At 42.9% G+C, this 25,098-nt stretch overlaps 1 protein-coding gene across 1 annotated transcript in view; it reads right to left on the bottom strand.

Annotated features, from left to right (window-relative positions):
* The window catches only part of SACM1L (SAC1 like phosphatidylinositide phosphatase), a 424,002-nt gene that overhangs the window by 90,002 nt on the left and 308,902 nt on the right, over positions 1–25,098 (bottom strand). Inside the window, exons 15-16 of the mRNA XM_063922680.1 lie at positions 23,047–23,116; positions 22,773–22,845 (exon numbers count right to left, since the gene is read on the bottom strand). Of these exons, the coding sequence (XP_063778750.1) occupies positions 22,773–22,845; positions 23,047–23,116 (143 nt within the window). The remainder of the gene's footprint in view (positions 1–22,772; positions 22,846–23,046; positions 23,117–25,098) is intronic.

Here is a 25,098-nt window from a genome sequence, read left to right as displayed (position 1 = left end):
AAAAATTATGTACTGAGAATTCGACCGGCTACATTCCTTGTGATACCGGGGTGAGTGAGAGGGATATGTAGTATTGTTATCCTGATTGATCCTAATAGTATTCTATGGGACTAATATAATTCCTATGAATGGAATAGTGCCCTAGTATGAGTCTAGTCCTAGTATTCATAAAGGGAGGTAATAAGAGAAAAACACATTGGAGTAGTTCACCTGTTGCTAAATTGTTTGAGGTCCCTAAGGTGTACAACTCTTGGGACCCATACCTTCTATCTGATTAAGACAGCGATATAGATGTCAAGTATTGATACTAGGGTTATTAGAGTCCCTGACAGTATAAGCAGCCTTGACCATTATGTTCTGTCCATTTGAACGGAGGTATCTAAGTAAGTTAACATAAAAATGGACTGTAACTATTGGTTTCATTAAGGCCTCTTGGATGCATTGTATTCATAAGAAATATCATCCTGGTCTCCATTTTAAGTAGTTCCTGATCAGGATCTCCTCCACGTATCCCTAGTTTGATGTGCTTCATCCCAAAAGCTCTGAGTCCACTGGGATCTGAATTGTGGAATTGATGAAAATGTCTAGCTACAGATGAGATGACTCTGAAATTCGCAAGGTCCCTGTCAGCATTACGTATATTGCCGGCATGTTCTAATATTCTTACTTTGAGGGGTCTTGTTGTTTTCCCAATGTATGCTTTATTACAGGGACATTCTAGATGGTAGATAGTACCTACTGTGGTGCACGTGATTAGGCCTGATATGGTCCATTTCTTATTAAATGTGTCCAAATAGAATTTCTTAGGGACCATATATTTGCAGGCTTTGCAGCGTCCACATTTTGTGGATCCAATTGTTGTTAACTTGGAATCTGCCTTTGACATGTGACTGTGAACCAACTTGTCCCGTACATTGGGGGACCTCCTCCAGCTACATTTGACCTTGTCTGGTAAGATTTTATTCAGGTCACTATCTGTTTTCAAGACATGCCAATGTCTTTGTAAAACAGAATCTATATTACGCCATTGGGCGTTAAAAGGTTCCAATTAAACGAATGGAATCTTCGTTCTGGGATCTCAATTTGGGTCTAAGAAGGGATTCCCTCGAGTGTAGTTCTGTTTCTCTGATGGCTCGTTTGATACTCCTCCCACTGTATCCTCTTTCTCTGAATCTCCTGCTTTGTTCCTGTCTTCTAATCCCAAAGGTTTCTTCATCGGAACAATTTCTCTTAATTCGCAAGAATTCACCTTTTGGAATGGCATGAATGGTTGAAGGAAAATGGGCGCTCTTAGCATGAAGAATGTTGTTCGTGGCAGTTTTCTTCCTAAAGTTATCTGTAAGAATGTTGCCTTCTTCATCAAGTCTTATGGTTAGGTCAAGAAAATTAATCTGTACCTGACTCATTTCACAGGTCAACTTGAGATTCAGGTTATTGCTATTTAAGATGGAAATAAATTGTTTGAGATCCCGAAGTTGGCCTGCTAGACCATAAGACTTGATGAAGAAGGCAACATTCTTGCAGATAACTTTAGGAAGAAAACTGCCACGAACAACATTCTTCATGCTAAGAGCACACATTTCCCTTCAACCATTCATGCCATTCCAAAAGGTGAATTCTTGCGAATTAAGAGAAATTGTTCCGATGAAGAAACCTTTGGGATTAGAAGACAGGATCAAAGCAGGAGATTCAGAGAAAGAGGATACAGTGGGAGGAGTATCAAATGAGCCATCAGAGAAACAGAACTACACTCGAGGGAATCCCTCCTTAGACCCAAATTGAGATCCCAGAACGAAGATTCCATTCGTTTTATTGGAACCTTTAACGCCCAATGGCGTAATATAGATTCTATTTTACAAAGACATTGGCATGTCTTGAAAACAGATAGTGACCTGAATAAAATCTTACCAGACAAGGTCAAATGTAGCTGGAGGAGGTCCCCCAATGTACGGGACAAGTTGGTTCACAGTCACATGTCAAAGGCAGATTCCAAGTTAACAACAATTGGATCCACAAAATGTGGACGCTGCAAAGCCTGCAAATATATGGTCCCTAAGAAATTCATTTGGACAAATTCAATAAGAAATGGACCATATCAGGCCTAATCACGTGCACCACAGTAGGTACTATCTACCATCTAGAATGTCCCTGTAATAAAGCATACATTGGGAAAACAACAAGACCCCTCAAAGTAAGAATATTAGAACATGCCGGCAATATACGTAATGCTGACAGGGACCTTGCGAATTTCAGAGTCATCTCATCTGTAACTAGACATTTTCATCAATTCCACAATTCAGATCCCAGTGGACTCAGAGCTTTTGGGATGAAGCACATCAAACTAGGGATACGTGGAGGAGATCCTGATCAGGAACTACTTAAAACGGAGACCAGGATGATATTTCTTATGAATACAATGCATCCAAGAGGCCTTAATGAAACCAATAGTTACAGTCCATTTTTATGTTAACTTACTTAGATACCTCCGTTCAAATGGACAGAACATAATGGTCAAGGCTGCTTATACTGTCAGGGACTCTAATAACCCTAGTATCAATACTTGACATCTATATCGCTGTCTTAATCAGATAGAAGGTATGGGTCCCAAGAGTTGTACACCTTAGGGACCTCAAACAATTTAGCAACAGGTGAACTACTCCAATGTGTTTTTCTCTTATTACCTCCCTTTATGAATACTAGGACTAGACTCATACTAGGGCACTATTCCATTCATAGGAATTATATTAGTCCCATAGAATACTATTAGGATCAATCAGGATAACAATACTACATATCCCTCTCACTCACCCCGGTATCACAAGGAATGTAGCCGGTCGAATTCTCAGTACATAATTTTTTGTTTGTCTGTTTGCAGTTACATAAATTGCCATAAATCTGTCCGATGTAGGCTTTCATGGACAGTAATTGAGTGCTTATGATCTGTTATTATTATTACAAATATATATGTTGGCTTTATTCATATCATTGAAGCGCCAGTCCCAATATTCCTAAATTCTTTTTATTACTCTGTCACACACTTTAGCACTTTCACTTGTTTTTGTACTTTTTGTTTTGTAGTTTTAATTTATTTTATTTCACACGACTTGCAGCACTTTTTTTTGTGTAGGTATTTTCTATACTACATTCCTATATTAATAGGTATAAAATTAAATCAACTTATGTGGTGGATCACCAAATGCACTTTTCATACCCCTTATGGATAAACTAATATTGTATTCACATTATCAGCAGCTGGTCTGCCTTTCACTTTATTATCACATTATGCTTTCACAGGATTTGGTATTCACATATGCAGAGTCGGTACATAGCATATCATTCATGTCCAATTCACCAGCAAAAAAGCCTTATTTATATATTTTTATTATTGTAAATCACAAGCAGATGTGGCATAGGAGGATCAATATTTTGGACCCGCAAATATATAAAGTCCAATTCAATAGTGACCAGCAATCCGCTGAGTATTTTTAGTGACCAGGGATATGTAGAAGGGATTTGAGGTATAGTAAGTCTATGCCATAGCCATCTACAATTAAATCTGATTACCTTAATTCGAACAAGGTCCGCCGAGGTATAGGAGTTTACACGGTTCAGACAATCAATAAATAGGGACATTCCGCTATATTTTATCCAGACAATTGGATCTGGACATTAATGATGAAATGAGGAATGTTTAATCCCCATAAGGAATCTAAATATTAACAATTAAAAATTAGATTTTAGGCTGCCTTATAAATACCGGGAAGATATCAAAGAAATAGTAGATTTTATGTACAGGTAAGACACCACGTGAAAAGGATATGAAATGACAACACACTGAAGTAATCATAGAACACACGCTTTGAGGTCATTAATGCCTAACACGGCCGTATAGTATAATGCAATTAAGGATAGTCTAACACGGTCCGGAATACCACCTGGGAGTTATGGGCTAGCATTGGACAAGATGGCCATGTGATCATAGAACCACATGTGATTGGTTCATTGTATGAGAATGAATAAATATCTTGTCAGGAGTCACAGTCGGGTTAAGCCTCGACAAAGCTATACGCGAAATGCGCGCATCGGCATCCTTCCCCGCTCTGATGCCTTTGCATTAACTACCTTATCTGTTATGCTCACGGGGGTTGGACTGCTGCACGGCAAACGGGAGTGCCCGTTAATCGGACAAATGCCGATTCACTAGGTGCCGCTGCAGCATGTTCACCCTCATAGTCTCCAGTGTCTGAACTATTTCTTCTTTAGCATATGCACAGAAGGTTGATACCTTGCTACACGGCAAGTACGGGAATGCCCGAATAGATGCATGCTGATTAAATATATACCGTGGCAGCATACATACCTCTGTGTTTCACAGCTTTATCTCTCTCAATGAGCATGGGGGTTGGGCTGCTGCACGGCAAACGGGACTACCTGTTAATCGGACAAATGCTGATTCACTAGGTGCCGTTGCAGCAGTGTCACCCTCACAGTCTCCAGTGTCTGAATTACTTCCTCTCTAGCATATGTATAGAAATTTGACATCTTGCTACACGGCAAACACGGGAATGCCCGAATTGATGTATATTGATTGAATATATGCCGTTATAGCATACTTACCTCTGTGTCTCACAGCCTTAGATTTTTTAATAAACACACAAATGCTAATTGAATGTGTGCTACCAATTCTATATTTCATAAGCTATGTAATACCTTTAGAATCACTCAACAATTCATGTATGCATGACAGCAAGTGAGATCATACCATCAATTGATGGAATACTTGACAATTAGATCAAGATCACATCAACACATGCTGTTATAAGAGCCCGAGGGGCCCTCTGTTCCATCCATTTACCAATCTGTGTTCACGGGAGGCTGTCACACTGAGGGTATTTAATTTGATGGTAAAATTATGGCGTCTAATAGAGTTGCATAATAAGCCTATTTCATACCAACTATTCCCTCTATCGATAGTTTTATCCATCCCTAAGAACGTAGGTCATTAATTGACCGGAGGTTATTAGTGAATTCTAGTGAATACACTGCCGTTATATGCAGCAAGTGTGATATGCGATTCTACTACACTCTCAATGCTAGGCACAATAGATATTGTTCTAGAATCACTAACAATCCGTGATAGGGAATAGAGATTATCCCATTGATAGACACGAATGAAAGTGCCAATCCTGGCTTGCACATTGAACATCAGTTCACAGGCTTAATCAACCCCATCCAGACATAATCTATCTCTGAAAAGGTGGTGCAGTGGCAGCAATTGCTGTGAATACAGTATTTTTTAAATAAAGTGACACATTTGTAATAAAGATATTTTCCAACAAAGTTGGTTCTTATATATTTCATGATACATGCTTAATAAATTATCACTCATCGATTAACATGTTTCAGGTGATTCTACGTGGCTGTTGACATAGCTGTGTAGACACTGGGAGTGAATACCCAGGCGAAAGTGGATAGTTAATTCAGGACACATAATTTTGTATCATCATCATTTTGTTTATTTCAAAACTCCATATAACAAATGTTTCTTTTGACACATGTAGGTTGTTGATGGTAGAGTATTTGACTCAGATAAAGAATTTGCAACAACACCTATATTATAGAGGACACTGGGAGCTGAAAGTTTGTAGTAGCCACTAACTGTGGTTTTACTAAGTAGTATATAATTGATCTACTTATGTATACACATAACAGATTCATTTGTTAATGGACTAGTATTTCAATTAATTTTGCATTGGTAGTTTTTGCATTCATCGGAGTGGATACATTTTAAATCTTATCACTTTTCTATCTTAGAGCACTTGATCTTTCTAAACTCTGTCATTTTAACCATATATTTTGCCATGCTGACCGATTTACGGCATTTAATGTGATAATAAAAGTTATATTTTAATTTACAATTCTCTTTTGTGCACCTTATTAGTACAACCCCATTCTCTTTTCTCCATAATTCAGGGTCCTCAAGTTATCCACAGGATAACAATGGGATTTCCCAAAGCAATTTAGTGGTGGGGACGCTCCTGATTGGACAGAAGAATCCTTCGCTCGAATTTAGCGTCATGAGAGGCAAAGGTATCCAAGGCATAATGTCTAATGAATGTGTTAATGGAAGACCATGTGGCTGCCTTACATATCTGTTCTGCTGAAGCACGAGTAGAGTGAGCAGAGATATTAGCCGGAACAGGGAGATCAGCGTGAGAATATGCTTCTGAAATAGTCATCTGAAGCCATCTTGCCAGTGTCTGCTTAGTAGCAGGCCATCCTCTCTTGTGAAATCCGTAGAGGACGAAGAGAGAATCTGTCTTTCTGATGGCACTGGTATGATCCACGTAGATCCTAAATGCACGGACAAGTCCAGCGATGAATCTTCCACAGAAAGGCCCAGTACCTGGAAAGGAGAGACTACAATTTCTTCAGTAAGGTGGAATTTAGACATCACCTTCGGAAGATACCCAGATCTAGTTCTGAGAACTACTTTATCTGGATAAAAAAATAAATAAATCAGAAATGGGGAACGACATAATTCCCCTAAATCCGATACTCTTCTAGCTGACGCCATAGCCAGTAGAAAGAGAACTTTAGCTGTCAACCATTTAAGATCCACTTTATTAAGTGGTTCAAACGGAGCTTTCAGGACTAGACTTAAGTCCCAAGGCACTGTAGGAGGAACAAAAGGAGGTTGAATGTGCAGCATTCCCTGGAAAAAAGTATGCACATCCTGTAATTTGGCAATTTTCTTTTGGAACCATATAGTCAATGCTGACACTTGCACTCTTAAGGAAGCCACCTTCAAAACTTTATCCATTCCTGCCTGAAGGAATTCTAAGACCCTGGAAACAAAGCCTTAGAGTCCATTTTCCGTTCACTGCACCAATGAATATAGATTTGCCATATTCGGTGATAAATGCGAGCTGAGGAAGGTTTCCTTGCTCTGAGCATAGTTTGAATTAGCTGTTGTGAGAATACTCTTGCCTTCAGGATAGAGGTTTCAAGAGCCACGCCGTCAAAGACAGTCGATCCAGAAGTCTGTGATAACAAGGACCCTGCATCAGTAGATCTAGACGTTGAGGGAGCAGAAGTGGAATATCCATCGACATCCTCTGCAGATCTGTGTACCAATGTCTTCTGGGCCAAGCTGGAGCTATTAGTGTCACGGCACCTCTCCCTTGCTGTATCTTTCTCACCACCCTTGGTAATAGGGTGATTGGAGGAAACATATAAGCCAGATGAAAGTCCCATTTCACAGACAGGGCATCCACAAAGATCGCTCTGGGATCCTTTGTTCTTGACCTGTATGCAAGAACTTTGCTGTTCAGACGGGATGCCATGAGATCTATTTCTGGCAACCCCAACGTGTCTACTAGAGTCTGGAAGACCTCCGGGTGTAGAGACCATTCGCTTGCCTGAACGGCGTGTTGACTGAGAAAGTCCGCTTCCCACTTTAGAACTCCCGGAACGAACACTGCGGACAAGGCTGGATGATGGAGGTCTGCCCACTTTAGTATGTGACTTACCTCCTTCATCGCTTTTCGGCTGTGAGTTATATGGCCCTAAGTTCCACTATGTTTATTAGCAGGCAACTTTCTTCCCTGGTCCATTGCCCCTGAAAATACAACCTTCCTGACACTGCTCCCCAGCCCTGGAGACTGGCGTCTGTCGTCAGAATTTCCCAATCTGATATCCAAAAGGGGTCTCCCCTTGTCCAGATGGGATGTCTGTAGCCACCAAGCTAATGACCTTCTTACTTCTATCGTAAGAGACATAGTCTGTGTTTTTATCGTCTGATGCAACCCATTCCATTTGGCAAGAATCAGACGCTACAGAGGCCTTGAGTGGAATTGTGCATACTCCACCATGTCGAATGTTGACACCATCAAACCCATCACTCGCATTGTTGCGTGAATGGATACCTTTTGACTGTGTAATAAGTCCCGAATCCTTGACTGGACCTTGGATATCTTGTTCAGAGGTAAACTTACTCTATGAAGACCTGAATCCAGTACAGCCCCCAAGTGAGTCATCCGTTGTGACGGAACCAGAGACGATTCTGCCCAGTTTATGAGCCACCCATTGTTCTGAAGACACGTTACTGTCTGTTGCAGATGACATACGAGCAAATCCTGCGTCTGTGCCCGGATTAAAAGATCATCGAGGTATGGAATAATTCTTATCGCCTGCTGGCGGAGATAAGATGCCATTTCCACCATAATCTTGGTAAATACCTGGGGAGCTCTGGCTAACCCAAAAGGTAGGGCCTGGAACTGAAAATGCTGTTGGAGAATAGCGAACCTGAGATAGCACTGATGGGACAGTGCTATAGGAACTTTTAGGTAAGCATTCTGTATATCCGGGGATACCATATAATCCCCTGGCTCCATGGCCAAAATTATGGAACGTAACATGTGAAAGTGAGGTACCAAATGTATTTGCTCAGTACTTTGAGATGTTAATTTCAAATTTACCGGCAATTGGTGAACCATCAGCTTCTGTGGGCACTACAGGTATCAGCGATCCCTCTTCTCTCTGTGCCCTCAACGTGTTTCTCCGCACACCGGGCGGCTTTTTCAAGAGGCACAGAAGAAGCTATTACCTACAATAGCTGATGGTTCACCAATTGCCGGTAAATTTGAAATTAACATAGTGGAGAGACTGCATCATCTGTTCCTCCCCATTCCGGCTAAGTCCAGACACTGTGCTGCTGATACAAACCTTACCCGTGCTGGGAGTACGAGACAGCGGCTTTGCACATCCACATTGCACCGCACGACGGGGAACAGCTCATAACAGACCGCGCCGCCCACAGCCTCTTCACCCGTGCAGAGGGTGATACGGAGCGGGTCTGCAGTATCAACTTTGTGTCGCAAGGACTACTAACACTGGTGCAGTGAGTACTAACTACCATCAAATCAATACATATGTAAACTCACTTTGTTGTTACAACGGAACTAAGCGGATGGACAATTACCTATAAAGTCCATTCTGGTTCAGCACACATACTTGTATGAACCATATCAGCTGGAGGATTTATTCTTACTCACACTGTGGGCTGATAATTTAGTACTAGGGACTAACAAAACCTTTTGAGAGTCTCCTATGTAGAAAGATCAGCGTTTTCCTTTTTAACTGATTTTATCAGTGATACCTTTGTTCATATTCATTGTGTATATTATATATACCAGAGATATCATATACCTTAGGTTAACATCTATTAGTATATGTTTTGGTCTATATTACCGTTTATATTGTTTTTATTATTTTTTTGTGTGTAATAAAAAGTTTTTTTAATTATTTCTTGGTTGCATCATTTGGATAGAGCACCTACCTGGTATTTCTCACATTAAGCCTTGCAATGCCTGTCAGAAAGATCTATCCATAAGAGAGATAGACTATATTAGTCAGAAACGCAGGATAAGAATCCCTTAACAGCACATGCCCCCTGACCTTTGCCTTCCTCACCCTAAGATCAGAACAATGAATCCGCTCACATGTCATCTAATGCTTTGCACATGATATGCAGCAGCCATTCGCATTCAAGTTATCAAATGGTAGCTATCTCTTGTCTATATATTATACCGATCAATGTGAATTCTGTCCATTATAGGTGTCAGCATTTACCTGTGCGCACACATTAAATTATTGTCCTAAGGGTTGTAAGCTTGCAAGCAGGATCTTCCTACCTCTATGTCTGTTATTTTCCAGCTTTGTTCTATTACTGTTGCTCCAGTTGTAAAGTTCAACGGAATATGCTGCACTATATAAGAAACTGTTAATAAATAAAGCGGACTACATGACTGGTCATATTTAATAACTGCAGACTGATCTCTGGCAATTATAGGCGTTATAGGTGTGAATATTTACCTGTGCTCGCACATTAAATTATGACCTTGTATTTATTATTATTATTCTCCTTTATTTATATGGCGCCACAAGGGTTCCACAGCGCCCAATTACAGAGTACATAAACAAATAATCAAGCAGGAAAACAGCAACTTTCAGTTGACAATATAGGACAAGTACAGGGTAAATAAACATAGCTACATCAGCAGATGACACTGGAATAAGTATCAGGTGGCAGAAGACTGCTGGATTTGGTGCAGTTGAATATTATTAAAGTAAGAAAAGGATAAGCACATGAGGGAAGAGAGCTCTGCTCGTGAGAGCTTACATTCTAAAGGGGAGGGTAGACAGACAGGGGTGAGACAGATGGGGTACATAGAGAGCGTGGAACAGAGGTTTAGGATGAGATTTGGCTGGGTTTGGTGAAGAATGTGGGTCTTGAGAGCCCGTTTGAAGTTTTGTAGAGAGTCTGAGGGGGAGAGGTAGGGAATTCCAGAGAAGTGGTGCAGCATGTGAAAAATCTTGGAGGTAGGAGTGGGAGGAAGTAATCCGTAGGCAGGAGAGTCGACGTGCATTAGCAGAGCGAAGAGGATGGGTGGGAGTGTAAAGGGAGATAAAGGTCAGAGATGTAGATGGGAGAGGAGTGGGTGAGGGCTTTGTAAGCGAGTGTGAGAAGCTTGAAATGGATTCTGGAAGGGAAGGGGAGTAAGAGAGAAGAGGTGGACGTAGTGCGTTTGGTGAGGAAGATGAGCCGGGCAGCAGCATTGAGTATAGATTGGAGTGGAGAGAGGTATTTGTCAGGAATGCCAGTTAGGAGGAGATTACAGTAGTCCAGTCTGGAGATGACCAGTGAGTGGATAAGAGTCTTAGTAGCATCCTGGGTCAGAAAGGGTCTGATCCTGGAAATATTTTTTCGATGAAAACGGCAGGTTTGTGAGAGGTGCTGAATGTGTGGTTTGAAGGAGAGGGAGGAGTCAAGGATTACTCCAAGACAGCGCACTTGGGGTCTAGAGGAGATAGTAGTGCCATCAATAGATAATGAGATTGTAGGAGGTGAGGTTATGCGGGAGGGAGGGAAGATGATCAGCTCGGTCTTAGACATGTTAAGTTTAAGAAAGCGCTGGGACATCCAGGAAGATGTAGCAGAGAGACAGTTGGAGATACGAGTGAGGAGAGCAGGGGAGAGGTCTGGAGAGGAAAGATAGATTTGAGTGTCATCAGCATAGAGATGATATTGGAAACCAAAAGAACTAATGAGCTTACCTAGTGAGGACGTGTAGAGAGAGAAGAGTAGAGGACCAAGGACAGAACCTTGGGGTACCCCTACAGTTAGTGGAAGTGAGGGGGAGGCAGAGTCATAAGAGGAGACAGAGAATGAACGGTCAGAAAGGTAGGAGGACAGCCAAGAAAGGGCAGTGTCACGCAGACCAATGGAGTGAAGGATTTGCAGTAGGAGAGGATGGTCCACAGTGTCAAAAGCAGCAGAGCGATCCAGTAGAATAAGTAGAGAGTAGTGTCCCTTAGATTTTGCAGCATGGAGGTCATTGCATACTTTTGTAAGGGCAGTTTCAGTGGAGTGGAGAGGACGGAAGCCAGACTGGAATGTGTCAAGCAGTGAGTGTGAGGAAAGAAAGGAAGTAAGGCGGTTGTAGACAATACGCTCAAGGAGTTTGGAGGCAAAAGGGAGGAGAGAGATGGGTCGGTAGTTGGAGAGTGTGTTTGGATCAAGGGTAGGTATTTTAAGAATAGGAGAGATGAGTGCATGCTTGAAGGCAGAGGGGACAGTGCCTGATGAGAGGGAGAGATTGAGAAGGTGGGAAAGATGGGAACAAGCAGAAGGAGAGAGGTAGCGGAGGAGGTGGGAGGGGATAGGGTCAAGTGGGGAGGTGGTTAGGGGACAGGAACGAATGAGGGCCATGACTTCCTCTCCAGATGCATGGGAGAAAGATGTCAGAGTTGGTGCGAGAGATTGGGAGGGTTGGTAAGGGATGGGAGAAGGCTGGTTACTGATGGTCTGGTGTGATGTGATGTCCTGACGTATGGACTCAATTTTGGATGTGAAGTAAGTGGCAAAGTCAAGAGCAGAGAGTGAGGAAGGGAGACGAGGTGGAGGTGGGCAGAGGAGTGAGTTGAGAGTGGTAAAGAGGAGCCGGGGGTTGGAAGACTGGGAGGAGATGAGGTTCTTGAAGTATGACTGTTTAGCAAGAGAAAGGGCAGCACTGAAGGATGAGAGCATAAGTTTGAAATGGAGAAAGTCTGCCTTAGAGCGTGATTTCCTCCAGTGTCGCTCAGCAGTACGTGAGCATTTTTGCAGATATCTGGTGCATTTGGTGTGCCAGGGTTGAGGTGTTAATTTGCGAGGGTGAATAGTGGTTGGTGGAGTAACAGAGTCAAGAGCAGAAGTAAGGGAGGCATTGTATGTGGAAATGGCTTGTCCAGGGCATGAGAGAGAGAATAGGAGAGAGAAGCGAGTCAAACAAGGAGGAAAGGAATGTGGTGTCAATAGCTTCAATGTTACGCTTAGTGAGGGTAGCCTTAGGAGGTAGAGAGGGGGAAGTCGAGAGAGATAGGTTAAAGGAGAGCAAGTGGTGGTCAGAGAGGGGAAATGGGGAGTTGGAAAAATCAGAAATATCACAGCGGTGAGTGAAGACCAGATCCAGTGAGCTCCCATTCACATGGGAGGGTGAGGAGGTCCACTGGGAGAGACCAAGTGAAGAGGTGAGGTTAAGGAGTTTAGAGGCAGGGGATTGTGTGGGGATGTCAATAGGGATGTTGAAATCACCTAGGATAATGGAGGGAATGTCAGAAGAGAGGAAGTGAGGAAGCAAAGTTGTCGATGAATTTGGAAGCAGTGCCAGGGGGGCGGTAAATGACAGCTACTCTAAGATGGACTGATTGGAAGAGGCATATAGTATGGACCTCAAATGTAGAGAAAGGGATGGTTCTGGTGGTATAAGTTGATAGGAGTAACTAGAAGGTAAAAGGACCCCAACACCACCCCCATGGCGACCCCCAGGTCAGGGTGTGTGTGTGAATGCGAGGCCCCCAGCAGAGAGAGCAGCAGGAGAAGTAGTGTCAGAGGGAGTAATCCAAGTTTCAGTAATGGCCAGTAGGTGCAGGGAGTTGGAAATGAAAAGGTCATGAGTGGGGACAAGTGGCATTCCAGAGGGCACAGGATAGGGGGTATGAGTTTGTGGGAGAGATGTGAATGAGATTATCAGGGTTGCTGTAGCGATGAGGTGAGATTAACTTTGAGGGCAGGGATGATGAGAGAGCGGTAATGGTGCGGGTGCCTGAGCTAGGAGGGGAAGGTGGGCAGGGAGGGAGGTCAGTGTGATGTGGATGGGGGTGTGGGGAGGTGACAGGGAAGGGAGAGAGGGAGCAGGGCTGAGTTGTGGGGTAGCAATGTATTACACGACTACAATGTATTATACGACTTGTCACATTTAAATCACTATGAACTGTTGCAGTGTGCTATATACAGTAAGGACCTATAATAGACATCATCCAACATTGGTGGTTGCCATTTAAATCTATTCAGAATCTGCATCGGTTGTAAAAATTGCTCTTCGTTTTCACCAGGGATAGACATTTACTCCCAAACTGGGAATTATTAATCATAATATCAGTCAGCTTTGATTCACTTGCTGGTGAATAATTATTTCCAATAAGGAATTACTTTTAACACATTTTATATCAGCTTTGATTCATTATATGCTTTTCCTACATTGGCTGAATATCACGTGTACTCTGATGTCCCGATAGCATCATTCTGGCTTATTACACCAGTCCTTGGAAATTATAAACAAGAGAGCACGATACTTTTATTTTATTATACATGTCCTCTATCTTAAGTGTCATGTGAGATTTCATATATGATTTTTTAACTTGTACCATTAAAAGTGATATTTTAATCTGTATTCTACCTATATATGTGGTGGATTAGTGCCCCAACCAAGACTACCTTTTCTTATCTTTTTTTTGTACCAACCAGGTTTTGTTGAAAAACTAAGTGGTCCCAGGTGCAGGGGATAGGAGCCTTGGAGAAGTAGTTGAAGGCTCCAGTCTAGGAACCATATGATGACAACTTGTTACCTGCCCATGAAGCATTGCTAAGCCTCACCAACAGGCGGTTACCGACGGTGAGGGGGGGTACCTATACCTTAGGAGTGGTGACGTAAGCCCACTCAGGTTACTTAAGGAATAGTAATCTCCTGTGCAAATAAGAGATCACAACCAGTTAACGGTCTGTGTACTGTACAGTACCTGTGAGAGAATAGGATCTATATGATCTACTAGGCATCTAAAAATGTGATAAGCAGTGCACACTAGCCACCAAAGAATCCTGTGTTCTGTTAGTCTGTCTTTGGTATACTACAATCAACATTAATAGCAGTATCTTGCTAATTAAACAGTATGGTAATAACCCAATATTGTTATTATCTTTGAAGATCCATAAAGTTCTGCAGTGGTCAAGTGTATTAAAAAAACCTGTTCTCTATTAACATAGAAACATAGAATTTGTCGGCAGATAAGAACCACTTGGCCCATCTAGTCTGCCCCTTTTTTTTTTATATTTTTATCTCTAACCTTATTTGATCCTTATTTCTTTGTAAGGATATCCTTATGTCTATCCCATGCATGTTTAAATTGCTCTACTGTCTTAGCCTCTACCACCTCTGATGGGAGGCTATTCCACTTGTCCACTACCCTTTCTGTGAAATAATTTTTCCGCAAATTTCCCCTGAACCTCCCCCCCTCCAGTCTCAGTGCATGTCCTCGTGTCCTATTGCTTCTCTTCATTTGGAGAATGTTTCCCTCCTGGACTTTGTTAAAACCTTTCCCTTCTCTGCTCCAAACTATACATATTGAGATTTCTTAGTCTTTCAGGGTATGTTTTGTGATGTAGGCCATGCACCATTTTAGTTGCCCTCCTTTGTACAGTTTCTAATGTATTAATATCCTTTTGAAGATATGGCCTCCAGAACTGAATACAGTATTCTAGATGAGGCCGTACCAATAACCTATACAGTGGCATTATTACTTCTTTCTTTCTGCTGCTTATTCCTCTCCCAATGCAGCCAAGCATCTGACTAGCCTTCCTCATTGCCTTGTTACATTGCTTACCTGCCTTTAAGTCATCTGAAATAGTGACTCCTAGATCCCTTTCCTCCTCAGTAGTTTCCAGTATAGTGCCATTAATACTGTATTTAGCTTTAGGATTTTTGAGACCCAAGTGCATGATTTTGCATTTTTTGGCATTAAACTGTAATTGCCAGACTCTTGACCATTCCTCTAGTCTACCTAGATCCTCAATCATTTGTTTTACCCCACCTGGTGTGTCTACCCTGTTGCATACCTTTGTGTCATCTGCAAAAAGGCATACTTTCCCTTTAATGCCATTTGCAATGTCACCAATAAAGATATTAAAAAGCACTGGTCCAAGTAAAGGTCCCTGGAGTACTCCACTGGTAACATTTCCCTCCTGTGAATGCACTCCATTTACCACAACTCTCTGTTTTCTATCCTTCAACCAAGATCTTATCCATTCAATAATCCTAATATCCAATCCCAAACTTTCAAGTTTATTTAGCAGTCTGCGATGTGGAACTGTGTCAAAAGCCTTACTAAAGTCTAGATAAGCTATATCCATGGCTCCACCTTTATCCATCACTTTAGTCACACAATCAAAAAAGTCAATAAGATTTGTTTGACATGATCTCCCCCCAGTGAATCCATGCTGTTTGGGATCCAGTAAATTACCGGATTTGAGATAATCTACAACTCTTTCTTTTAAGAGTGTTTCCATCAATTTCCCTACTACTGATGTAAGACTCACTGGTCTGTAGTTGTTTGCCTCTTCCTTGCTTCCACTTTTGTGCAGTGGGACTACGTTTGCTCTTTTCCAGTCCCCTGGAATTACTCCTGTAGCTAATGACTGGTTGAATAATTCTGTCAATGGTGATACCAGCACTTCTTTAAGTTCTTTTAGTATCCTTGGATGTATCCCATCTGGCCCCATAGATTTGTCCACTTTCAGCTTTGAGAGTTCTGTTAGGACCTTCTCCTCTGTAAATGTACTTGTTTCATTTTCCTGAATATCCCTGCAACTTAACTGTGGCCCCTTCCCCTCTCTTTCAGTAGTAAATACTGAGCAAAAAATAAGAATTTACTTACCGATAATTCTATTTCTCGGAGTCCGTAGTGGATGCTGGGGTTCCTGAAAGGACCATGGGGAATAGCGGCTCCGCAGGAGACAGGGCACAAAAAAGTAAAGCTTTTACCAGATCAGGTGGTGTGCACTGGCTCCTCCCCCTATGACCCTCCTCCAGACTCCAGTTAGGTACTGTGCCCGGACGAGCGTACACAATAAGGGAGGCAATTTGAATCCCGGGTAAGACTCATACCAGCCACACCAATCACACCGTACAACTTGTGATCTAAACCCAGTTAACAGTATGATAACAGAAAGAGCCTCTTAAAGATGGCTCCTTAACAATATAACCCGAATTTGTTAACAATAACTATGTACAGTATTGCAGATAATCCGCACTTGGGATGGGCGCCCAGCATCCACTACGGACTCCGAGAAATAGAATTATCGGTAAGTAAATTCTTATTTTCTCTATCGTCCTAAGTGGATGCTGGGGTTCCTGAAAGGACCATGGGGATTATACCAAAGCTCCCAAACGGGCGGGAGAGTGCGGATGACTCTGCAGCACCGAATGAGAGAATTCCAAGTCCTCTTTTGCCAGGGTATCAAATTTGTAGAATTTTACAAACGTGTTTTCCCCCGACCACGTAGCTGCTCGGCAGAATTGTAATGCCGAGACCCCTCGGGCAGCCGCCCAAGATGAGCCCACCTTCCTTGTGGAATGGGCCTTAACAGATTTAGGCTGTGGCAGGCCTGCCACAGAATGAGCAAGTTGAATTGTGTTACAAATCCAACGATCAATCGTCTGCTTAGAAGCAGGGGCACCCAACTTGTTGGGTGCATATAGTATATTTTTAAGGCTCTGACAACGTCCAACAACTTGGAGTCCTCCAAGTCGCCAGTGGCCGCAGGCACCACAATAGGTTGGTTCAGGTGAAACGCTGATACCACCTTAGGGAGAAAATGCGGACGAGTCCTCAGTTCTGCCCTATCCGAATGGAAGATTAGATAAGGGCTTTTATAAGATAAAGCCGCCAATTCAGATACTCTCCTGGCGGAAGCCAGGGCCAGTAACATAGTCACTTTCCATGTGAGATATTTAAAATCCACCTTTTTCAATGGTTCAAACCAATGGGATTTGAGGAAATCTAAAACTACATTTAGATCCCACGGTGCCACCGGAGGCACCACAGGAGGCTGTATATGCAGTACTCCTTTAACAAAAGTCTGTACCTCAGGAACTGAGGCCAATTCTTTTTGGAAGAATATTGACAGGGCCGAAATTTGAACCTTAATAGATCTCAATTTGAGACCCATAGACAATCCTGATTGTAGGAAATGTAGGAAACGACCCAGTTGAAATTCCTCCGTCGGAACACTCCGATCCTCGCACCACGCGACATATTTTCGCCAAATGCGGTGATAATGTTTCGCGGTGACTTCCTTCCTTGCCTTAATCAAGGTAGGAATGACTTCTTCTGGAATGCCTTTCCCTTTTAGGATCTGGCGTTCAACCGCCATGCCGTCAAACGCAGCCGCGGTAAGTCTTGAAAGAGACAGGGACCCTGTTGTAGCAGGTCCCTTCTCAGAAGTAGAGGGCACGGGTCGTCCGTGACCAACTCTTGAAGTTCCGGGTACCAAGTCCTTCTTGGCCAATCCGGAGCCACTAGTATTGTTCTTACTCCTCCTCACCGTATAATCTTCAATACCTTTGGTATGAGAGGCAGAGGAGGAAACACATATACTGATTTGTACACCCAAGGTGTTACCAGTGCGTCCACAGCTATTGCCTGTGGATCTCTTGACCTGGCGCAATACTTGTCCAGTTTCTTGTTGAGGCGAGACGCCATCATGTCTACCATTGGTCTTTCCCAACAGTTTATTAGCATGTGGAAGACTTCTGGATGAAGACCCCCCTCTCCCGGGTGAATATCGTGTCTGCTGAGGAAATCTGCTTCCCAGTTGTACACGCCCGGGAAGAACACTGCTGACAGTGCTATTACGTGATTCTCCGCCCAGCGAAGAATCTTGGCAGCTTCTGCCATTGCACTCCTGCTTCTTGTGCCGCCCTGTCTGTTTACATGGGCGACCGCCGTGATGTTGTCCGACTGAATCAACACCGGTTTTCCTTGCAGGAGTGGTTCCGCCTGGCTTAGAGCATTTTAGATTGCTCTTAGTACCAGAATGTTTATGTGAAGAGACTTTTCCAGGTTCGTCCATACCCCCTGGAAGTTTCTTCCTTGTGTGACTGCTCCCCAACCTCTCAGGCTGGCGTCCGTGGTCACCAGGATCAAATCCTGTATGCCGAATCTGCGGCCCTCCAATAGATGAGCCTTTTGCAACCACCACAGAAGATATACCCTTTTCCTTGGCGACAGGGTTATTCGCAGGTGCATCTGAGGATGCGACCCTGACCATTTGTCCAACAGATCCCTTTGGAAAATTCTTGCATGGAATCTGCCGAATGGAATTGCTTCGTAAAAAGCCACCATTTTTCCCAGGACTCTTGTGCATTGATGTACAGACACCTTTCCTGGTTTTAGGAGGTTCCTGACAGGTCGGATAACTCCTTGGCTTTTTCCTCGGGAAGAAAAACCTTTTTCTGAACCGTGTCCAGAATCATCTCTAGGAACAGCAGACGTATCGTCGGAAAACAGCTGCGATTCTTGGAATATTTAGAATCCAGTCGTGCCGTCGAAGAACTACTTTAGATAGTGCTCTTCCGACCTCCAACTGTTCTCTGGAACTTGCCCTTTTTAGGTCGTGCAAGTAAGGGATAATTTAGATGCCTTTTTTCTTTGAAGAAACATCTTTTCGGCCATTACCTTGGTAAAAAGGCCCGGGGTGCCGTGGATAATTCAAACGGCATCGTCTGAAACTGATATTGACAGTTCTGTACCACGAACCAGAGGTACCCTTGATGAGAAGGACAAAATTTGGACATGGAGGTAATCCTTGATGTCCAGGGACACCATATAGTCCCCTTTTTTCCGGTTCGCTATCACTGCTCTGAGTGACTTTATCTCGATTTGAACCTTTTATGTAAGTGTTCAAAACATTTTAGATTTAGACTATGTGTCACCAAGCCGTCTGGCTTCAGTACCACAATATAGTGTGGAAAAATAATACCCTTTTCCTTGTCGTAGGAGGGGTACTTTGATTATCACCTGCTGGATATACAGCTTGTGAATTGTTTCCAATGCTGCCTCCCTGTCGGAGGGAGCCGTTGGTAAAGCAGACTTCAGGAACCTGCGAGGAGAAGATGTCTCGACTCTCCAATCTTTACCCCTGGGATAATACTCGTACGATCTAGGGGTCAACTTGCGAGTGATCCCACTGCGCCCTGAGACTCTTGAGACTACCCCCCCACCTTGAGTCCGCTTGCACGGCCCCAGCGTCATGCTGAGGACTTGGCAGACGCGGTGGAGGGCTTCTTTTCCTGGGAAGGGGCTGCCTGCTGCAGTCTACTTCCCTTACCTCTATGTCTGGGCAGATATGACTGGCCTTTTGCCTGCATGCCCTCATGGGAAAGGAAAGATTGAGGCTGAAAAGACGGTGTCTTTTTTAGCTGAGATGTAACTTGGGGTAAAAAAGGTTGGATTTCCCAGCTGTTGCTGTGGTCCCCAGGTCCGATGGACCGACCCCCAAATAACTCCTTCCCTTTATACAGCAATACTTCCATCTGCCGTATGGGATCTGTATCACCTGACCACTGTCGTGTCCCTGACATCTTCTGGGAGATATGGACAACGCACTTATCTTGATGCCAGAGAGCAAATATCCCTCTGTGCATCTCACATACATATATATAGAATGCATCCTATTAAATGCTCTACATGAATAAAATATTTTCAGTCAGGGAATCCGACCAAGCCAACCCAGCACTGCATCTCCAGGCTGATGGCGATCGCTGGTCGCAGTATAACCACCGTATGTGTGTATATACTTTTTAGGATATTTTTCCAGCTTCCTATCAGCTGGCTCCTTGAGGGCGGCCGTATCTGGAGACGGTAACGCCACTTGATAAGCGTGTGAGCGCCTTATCACCCTAAGGGGTGTTTCCCAACGTACCCTAATTTCTGGCGGGAAAGGGTATAACGCCAATATTTGCTATCGGGGTAACCCTACGCATCATCACACACTTCATTTTATTTTATCTGATTCAGGAAAAACTACAGGTAGTTTTTTCACTCCCACATAATACCCTTTCTTGTGGTACTTGTAGTATCAGAAACACGTAACACCTCCTTCATTGCCCTTAACGTGTGGCCCTAATGAGAAATACGTTTGTTTATTCACCGTCGACACTGTATTCAGTGTCCGTGTCTGTGTCTGTGTCGACCGACTGAGGTAAATGGGCGTTTTTTAAAACCCCTGACGGTGTTTCTGAGACGCCTGGACCGGTCCTAATAGATTGTCGGCCGTCTCATGTCGTCAACCGACCTTGCAGCGTGTTGACATTCTCACGTAATTCTCTAAATAAGCCATCCATTCCGGTGTCGACTCCCTAGAGAGTGACATCACCATTACAGGCAATTTCTCCGCCTCCTCACCAACATCGTCCTCATACATGTCGACACACACGTACCGACACACAGCACACACACCGGGAATGCTCTGACAGAGGACAGGACCCACTAGCCCTTTGGGGAGACAGAGGGAGAGTCTGCCAGCACACACCAAAAACGCTATAATTTTATAGGGACAACCTTATATAAGTGTTTCTCCCTTATAGCATCTTTTATATATATATACAATATCGCCAAAATCAGTGCCCCCCCTCTCTGTTTTAACCCTGTTTCTGTAGTGCAGTGCAGGGGAGAGCCTGGGAGCCTTCTCTCCAGCTTTTCTGTGAGAGAAAATGGCGCTGTGTGCTGAGGAGATAGGCCCCGCCCCTTTTTCGGCGGGCTCGTCTCCCGCTATTTTTGAAGTTAGGCAGGGGTTAAATATCTCCATATAGCCTCTGTGGGCTATATGTGAGGTATTTTTTGCCTCTAATAAGGTTTTTATTTGCCTCTCAGAGCGCCCCCCCCAGCGCTCTGCACCCTCAGTGACTGTTGTGTGAAGTGTGCTGAGAGGAAAATGGCGCACAGCTGCAGTGCTGTGCGCTACCTTTATGAAGACTCAGGAGTCTTCAGCCGCCGATTTTGGACCTCTTCTCTCTTCAGCGTCTGCAAGGGGGCCGGCGGCGCGGCTCCGGTGACCATCCAGGCTGTACCTGTGATCGTCCCTCTGGAGCTAGTGTCCAGTAGCCAAGCAGCAAATCCACTCTGCACGCAGGTGAGTTCACTACTTCTCCCCTAAGTCCCTCGTTGCAGTGATCCTGTTGCCAGCAGGACTCACTGTAAAGTAAAAAACCTAAGCTAAACTTTCTCTAAGCAGCTCTTTAGGAGAGCCACCTAGATTGCACCCTTCTCGTTCGGGCACAAAATCTAACTGGAGTCTGGAGGAGGGTCATAGGGGGAGGAGCCAGTGCACACCACCTGATCTGGTAAAAGCTTTACTTTTTTGTGCCCTGTCTCCTGCGGAGCCGCTATTCCCCATGGTCCTTTCAGGAACCCCAGCATCCACTTAGGACGATAGAGAAATAATCATTAAGATGATCTGCTATTAAATTGTCTCCTTCAACAAGACTCCCAGTGTCCGTCTTTAGTTTTATAACTCCGCCTTTTGTTGTTCTCCTTTCGCTTATATACCTAAAAAAAGTTTTGCCTCCTTTACCCACTGACTGGGCCATTTTCTCCTCAGCTTGTGCCTTTGCACATCTGATTACCTTCTTTGTCTCCTTCTGTCTAACAAGATATATCTTTTTGTCTTCATTATTTTGTGTCTGCTTATATTTCCTAAGCGCCATCATTTTTTGCTCTCACAGTATTTGCTACTTCTTTTGCAAACCACACTGGCTTCCTTTTCCTTGTGTTTTTCCTAACAGTTTTGATACAAAGGTCTGTTGCCTTCAATATTGCACATTTTAATGTTTCCCACCTCTCCTGCACTGTTTCCAAGTTCCTCCACTCTGCCAAAGAATCGCTTACACATTTTCCCATCCCTACAAAATCAGCCTTCCTAAAATCCAACACCTTTGTTTTTGTATGGGACGAGTCAGTCTCTGTCTTAATGCTGAACCATACTGCTTGATGATCACTGGATCCCAGGTTTTCACCCACTTTTACGTCCGATAATCTGTCTCCATTTGTAAGTATTAAGTCTAATATTGCGTCTTTCCGAGTGGGCTCCCTCACCAATTGGTGGAGGGATGCTCCCTGAAGGGAATTTAAAATGTTCCTACTTCTAGTGGAACTAGCAACAGACACCTCCCAGTTTACATCAGGAAGATTAAAGTCTCCCATGATTATTACCTCTCCTTTTAATGCCATTTTAGTTATGTCCTGCAATAGGTTCTTGTCAAGTTCCTCTTCCTGACCTGGTGGCCTGTATATCACGCCAATACGAATAATCAACTTTTCCCCTGTTTCTATGGTCACCCAAAGGGCCTCAGTTTTTTCTTCAATACTTTGTATTAATGTAGTATTTATGGCATTTTTTACATGCATTGCTACCCCTCCTCCGATTTTTCCAATTCTGTCCTTCCTAAATAAAGTATATCCCGGTATAGCTATGTCCCAGTCATGATTTTCATTGTACCATGACTCTGTAATTGCCACAATGTCTAGATCATCCCTTGTCATTATTGCATCAACTATTGGGCAAGTATCCCGCTATTACTTCCATATATCACTCATGCAGCAATATTTCCACTTGCCTTGTGAAGTCTGTCTTCAAAGCACCTGTTCCAGCATACTGCTTTGCACAAGCATTTGCATTGTCAGCCCAAGCTGTAAATACAGTAAATTGTAATATAGAAAAAGATCAATCCAAACTAATTAGTGCCTAAAAATCTAATCTCATAAGTTTTCTGCAATTTAATGCAAGAGACAAGTAAATAGAAAGCACAAATTTAATTTGGTAGTAAGTACATTATTAATATATATTACAATATGTTGCATTTAAGTGACAACAATTTGCAGGAAACTTACAATTTTTATAGATCTTTTCAAATTGCACTTGCTCTTCAATTTTCTGTCCAATATGAAGCACACCCAGTCTCTAAATTATGAATGAAGATATTAGATATTATTACTACCATCTATTATATAGATGGATCATATTTCAATACCTACTAAGCTTGCAAAAAAATATCAACACTAGCATATTTTGTTTAACAAAAGCAATGGGGGCGGGTGGGGTTGGGGGGGAAGTACTTCTATATCCAATTCAGGATATTGTTCTGTCTGGTTGTCTGATTCTTCAATATGGATGTATAATTTATAATCAATGATAAATAGGGAAATTTCCTCTGTAATAATGAACAATGTCAAGTGTTGGGGCAAAAGATATTTTTCTAAGGTGGACCAAAATATTATTCATATAGCACTAACATCGCACTCGGGCCTGATTCAGATTTGTAGGCAAAGCAAAAAAATACACACTGGGCAAAGCCATGTTGCACTGCAGGTGGGCATATGTAACGTGCATAGACGGGTAGATTTGGGTGGGGTGTGTTCAAACTGAAATCTAAATTGCAATGTAAAATTAAAGCTAACATTTGTGGGCTACATGCAAAAGCAGCCAGTATTTACCCTGAACAGAAACAATATAACCCACCCAAATCTAAATCTCTCTGGAAATGTACATTTGCAGTGCAACATGGTTTTGCCCAGCTGTGTACTTTTTTTTTTTTTTTTGCTTTGCTTACAAACCTGTATTAGGCCCTCAGTGTTTTGGTAATCCAATCATATGAAGAGCTTAACACCAGTTACAGATTCATAGCAAAAGTGGAAAAAAAAAAAAAAAATCTATAGCAGTGAAAATTCTCTATTTCTTAAGGCCGAGAGGAAAACTGTGCCATTCATAAGCTGATAGGTGAGCTTAAACAGGGCTTTTTTAGGTATCAAAAGTAAATGCAACATAACCACAACTGAACAGGTGAGAGACTAATATTACCATGTGTCAGCAATAAGAAGTTGCAAAATAAATTTTTACAAAGTTTTCTAAGTAGTTCATTTGTATCACCCATTTTTACACCAGAAGCGTGTTCAGAAAAACATAGAAATCCCTTAACAGCACTTGATTTACATTTCAGCTGGTCTGAAATTAAAATTTCAACAAACTGCTGTACAAAATTCACCTTCTATCATCACTTTTTAAAATAATGGAAAAAAAAATAAAAATATATATATATATATATATATATATATATATTACACCGATAATTCCTTTTCTCATAGTCCGTAGTGGATACTGGGGTCTTGTACTTTAGTACCATGGGGTATAGATCGTGTCCAATGGAGCCTGGCACTTTAAAAAAACTTTAGTGTGTGTATATCTGTGTGCTGGCTCCTCCCCTCTATGCTCCTCCTACCAGACTCAGTCTAGGAAAACTGTGCCCGAGGAGACGGACATAATATGAGAGAGGAAACATTACAACAGCGGTTAGGCAATAAGCCAGCACACAACCATAAATGAAAGGAGGGCGTTAACCAGAACAGAGGATAGCAACACCACCCCAACCAGGATAGCACAGCTATCCCAACAACATAATGAGACCGCAACGTTGGTCCAACCAAATAGTTACACAGGTAAGCAGGAACAAAGCACTGAGGCGGGTTCCCAGTATCCACTACGGACTAGGATAAAAGGAATTACAGGTAGGTATTAAATTCCTATTTTCTCTTAAGTCCTAGTAGATACTGGGGTCTTGTACTTTAGTACCATGGGGAAGTCCCAAAGCTCCCAAATGGGTGGGAGAGTGCGGAGACCGCTGTAAAACCGCCTGACGAAACTGAAAGTCATCCTTGGCCAAGGTATGGAACCTATAAAATTTAACAAACATGTTCGAACCAGACCAAGTAGCAGTTCAGCACAAGTGTAAGGCAGAGACAGCCCGGGTAGCCACCCAGGAAGAGCCCACAGACCTCGTTGAGTAGCCCTGTATAGACGTCGACAAAGGCAGAGCTGCCGAAGAATAGGCCTGTTGAATGGTCAACCTGAGCCAGCGAACAATAGATTGCTTAGAAGACGCCCGACCA

Source organism: Pseudophryne corroboree, chromosome 5 (assembly GCF_028390025.1).
Source record: "Pseudophryne corroboree isolate aPseCor3 chromosome 5, aPseCor3.hap2, whole genome shotgun sequence".
In the NCBI taxonomy this organism is placed as follows: domain Eukaryota; kingdom Metazoa; phylum Chordata; class Amphibia; order Anura; family Myobatrachidae; genus Pseudophryne; species Pseudophryne corroboree.
Note: the sequence above shows the minus strand (reverse complement) of the source record. Positions and strands in the feature narration are given on the sequence as shown.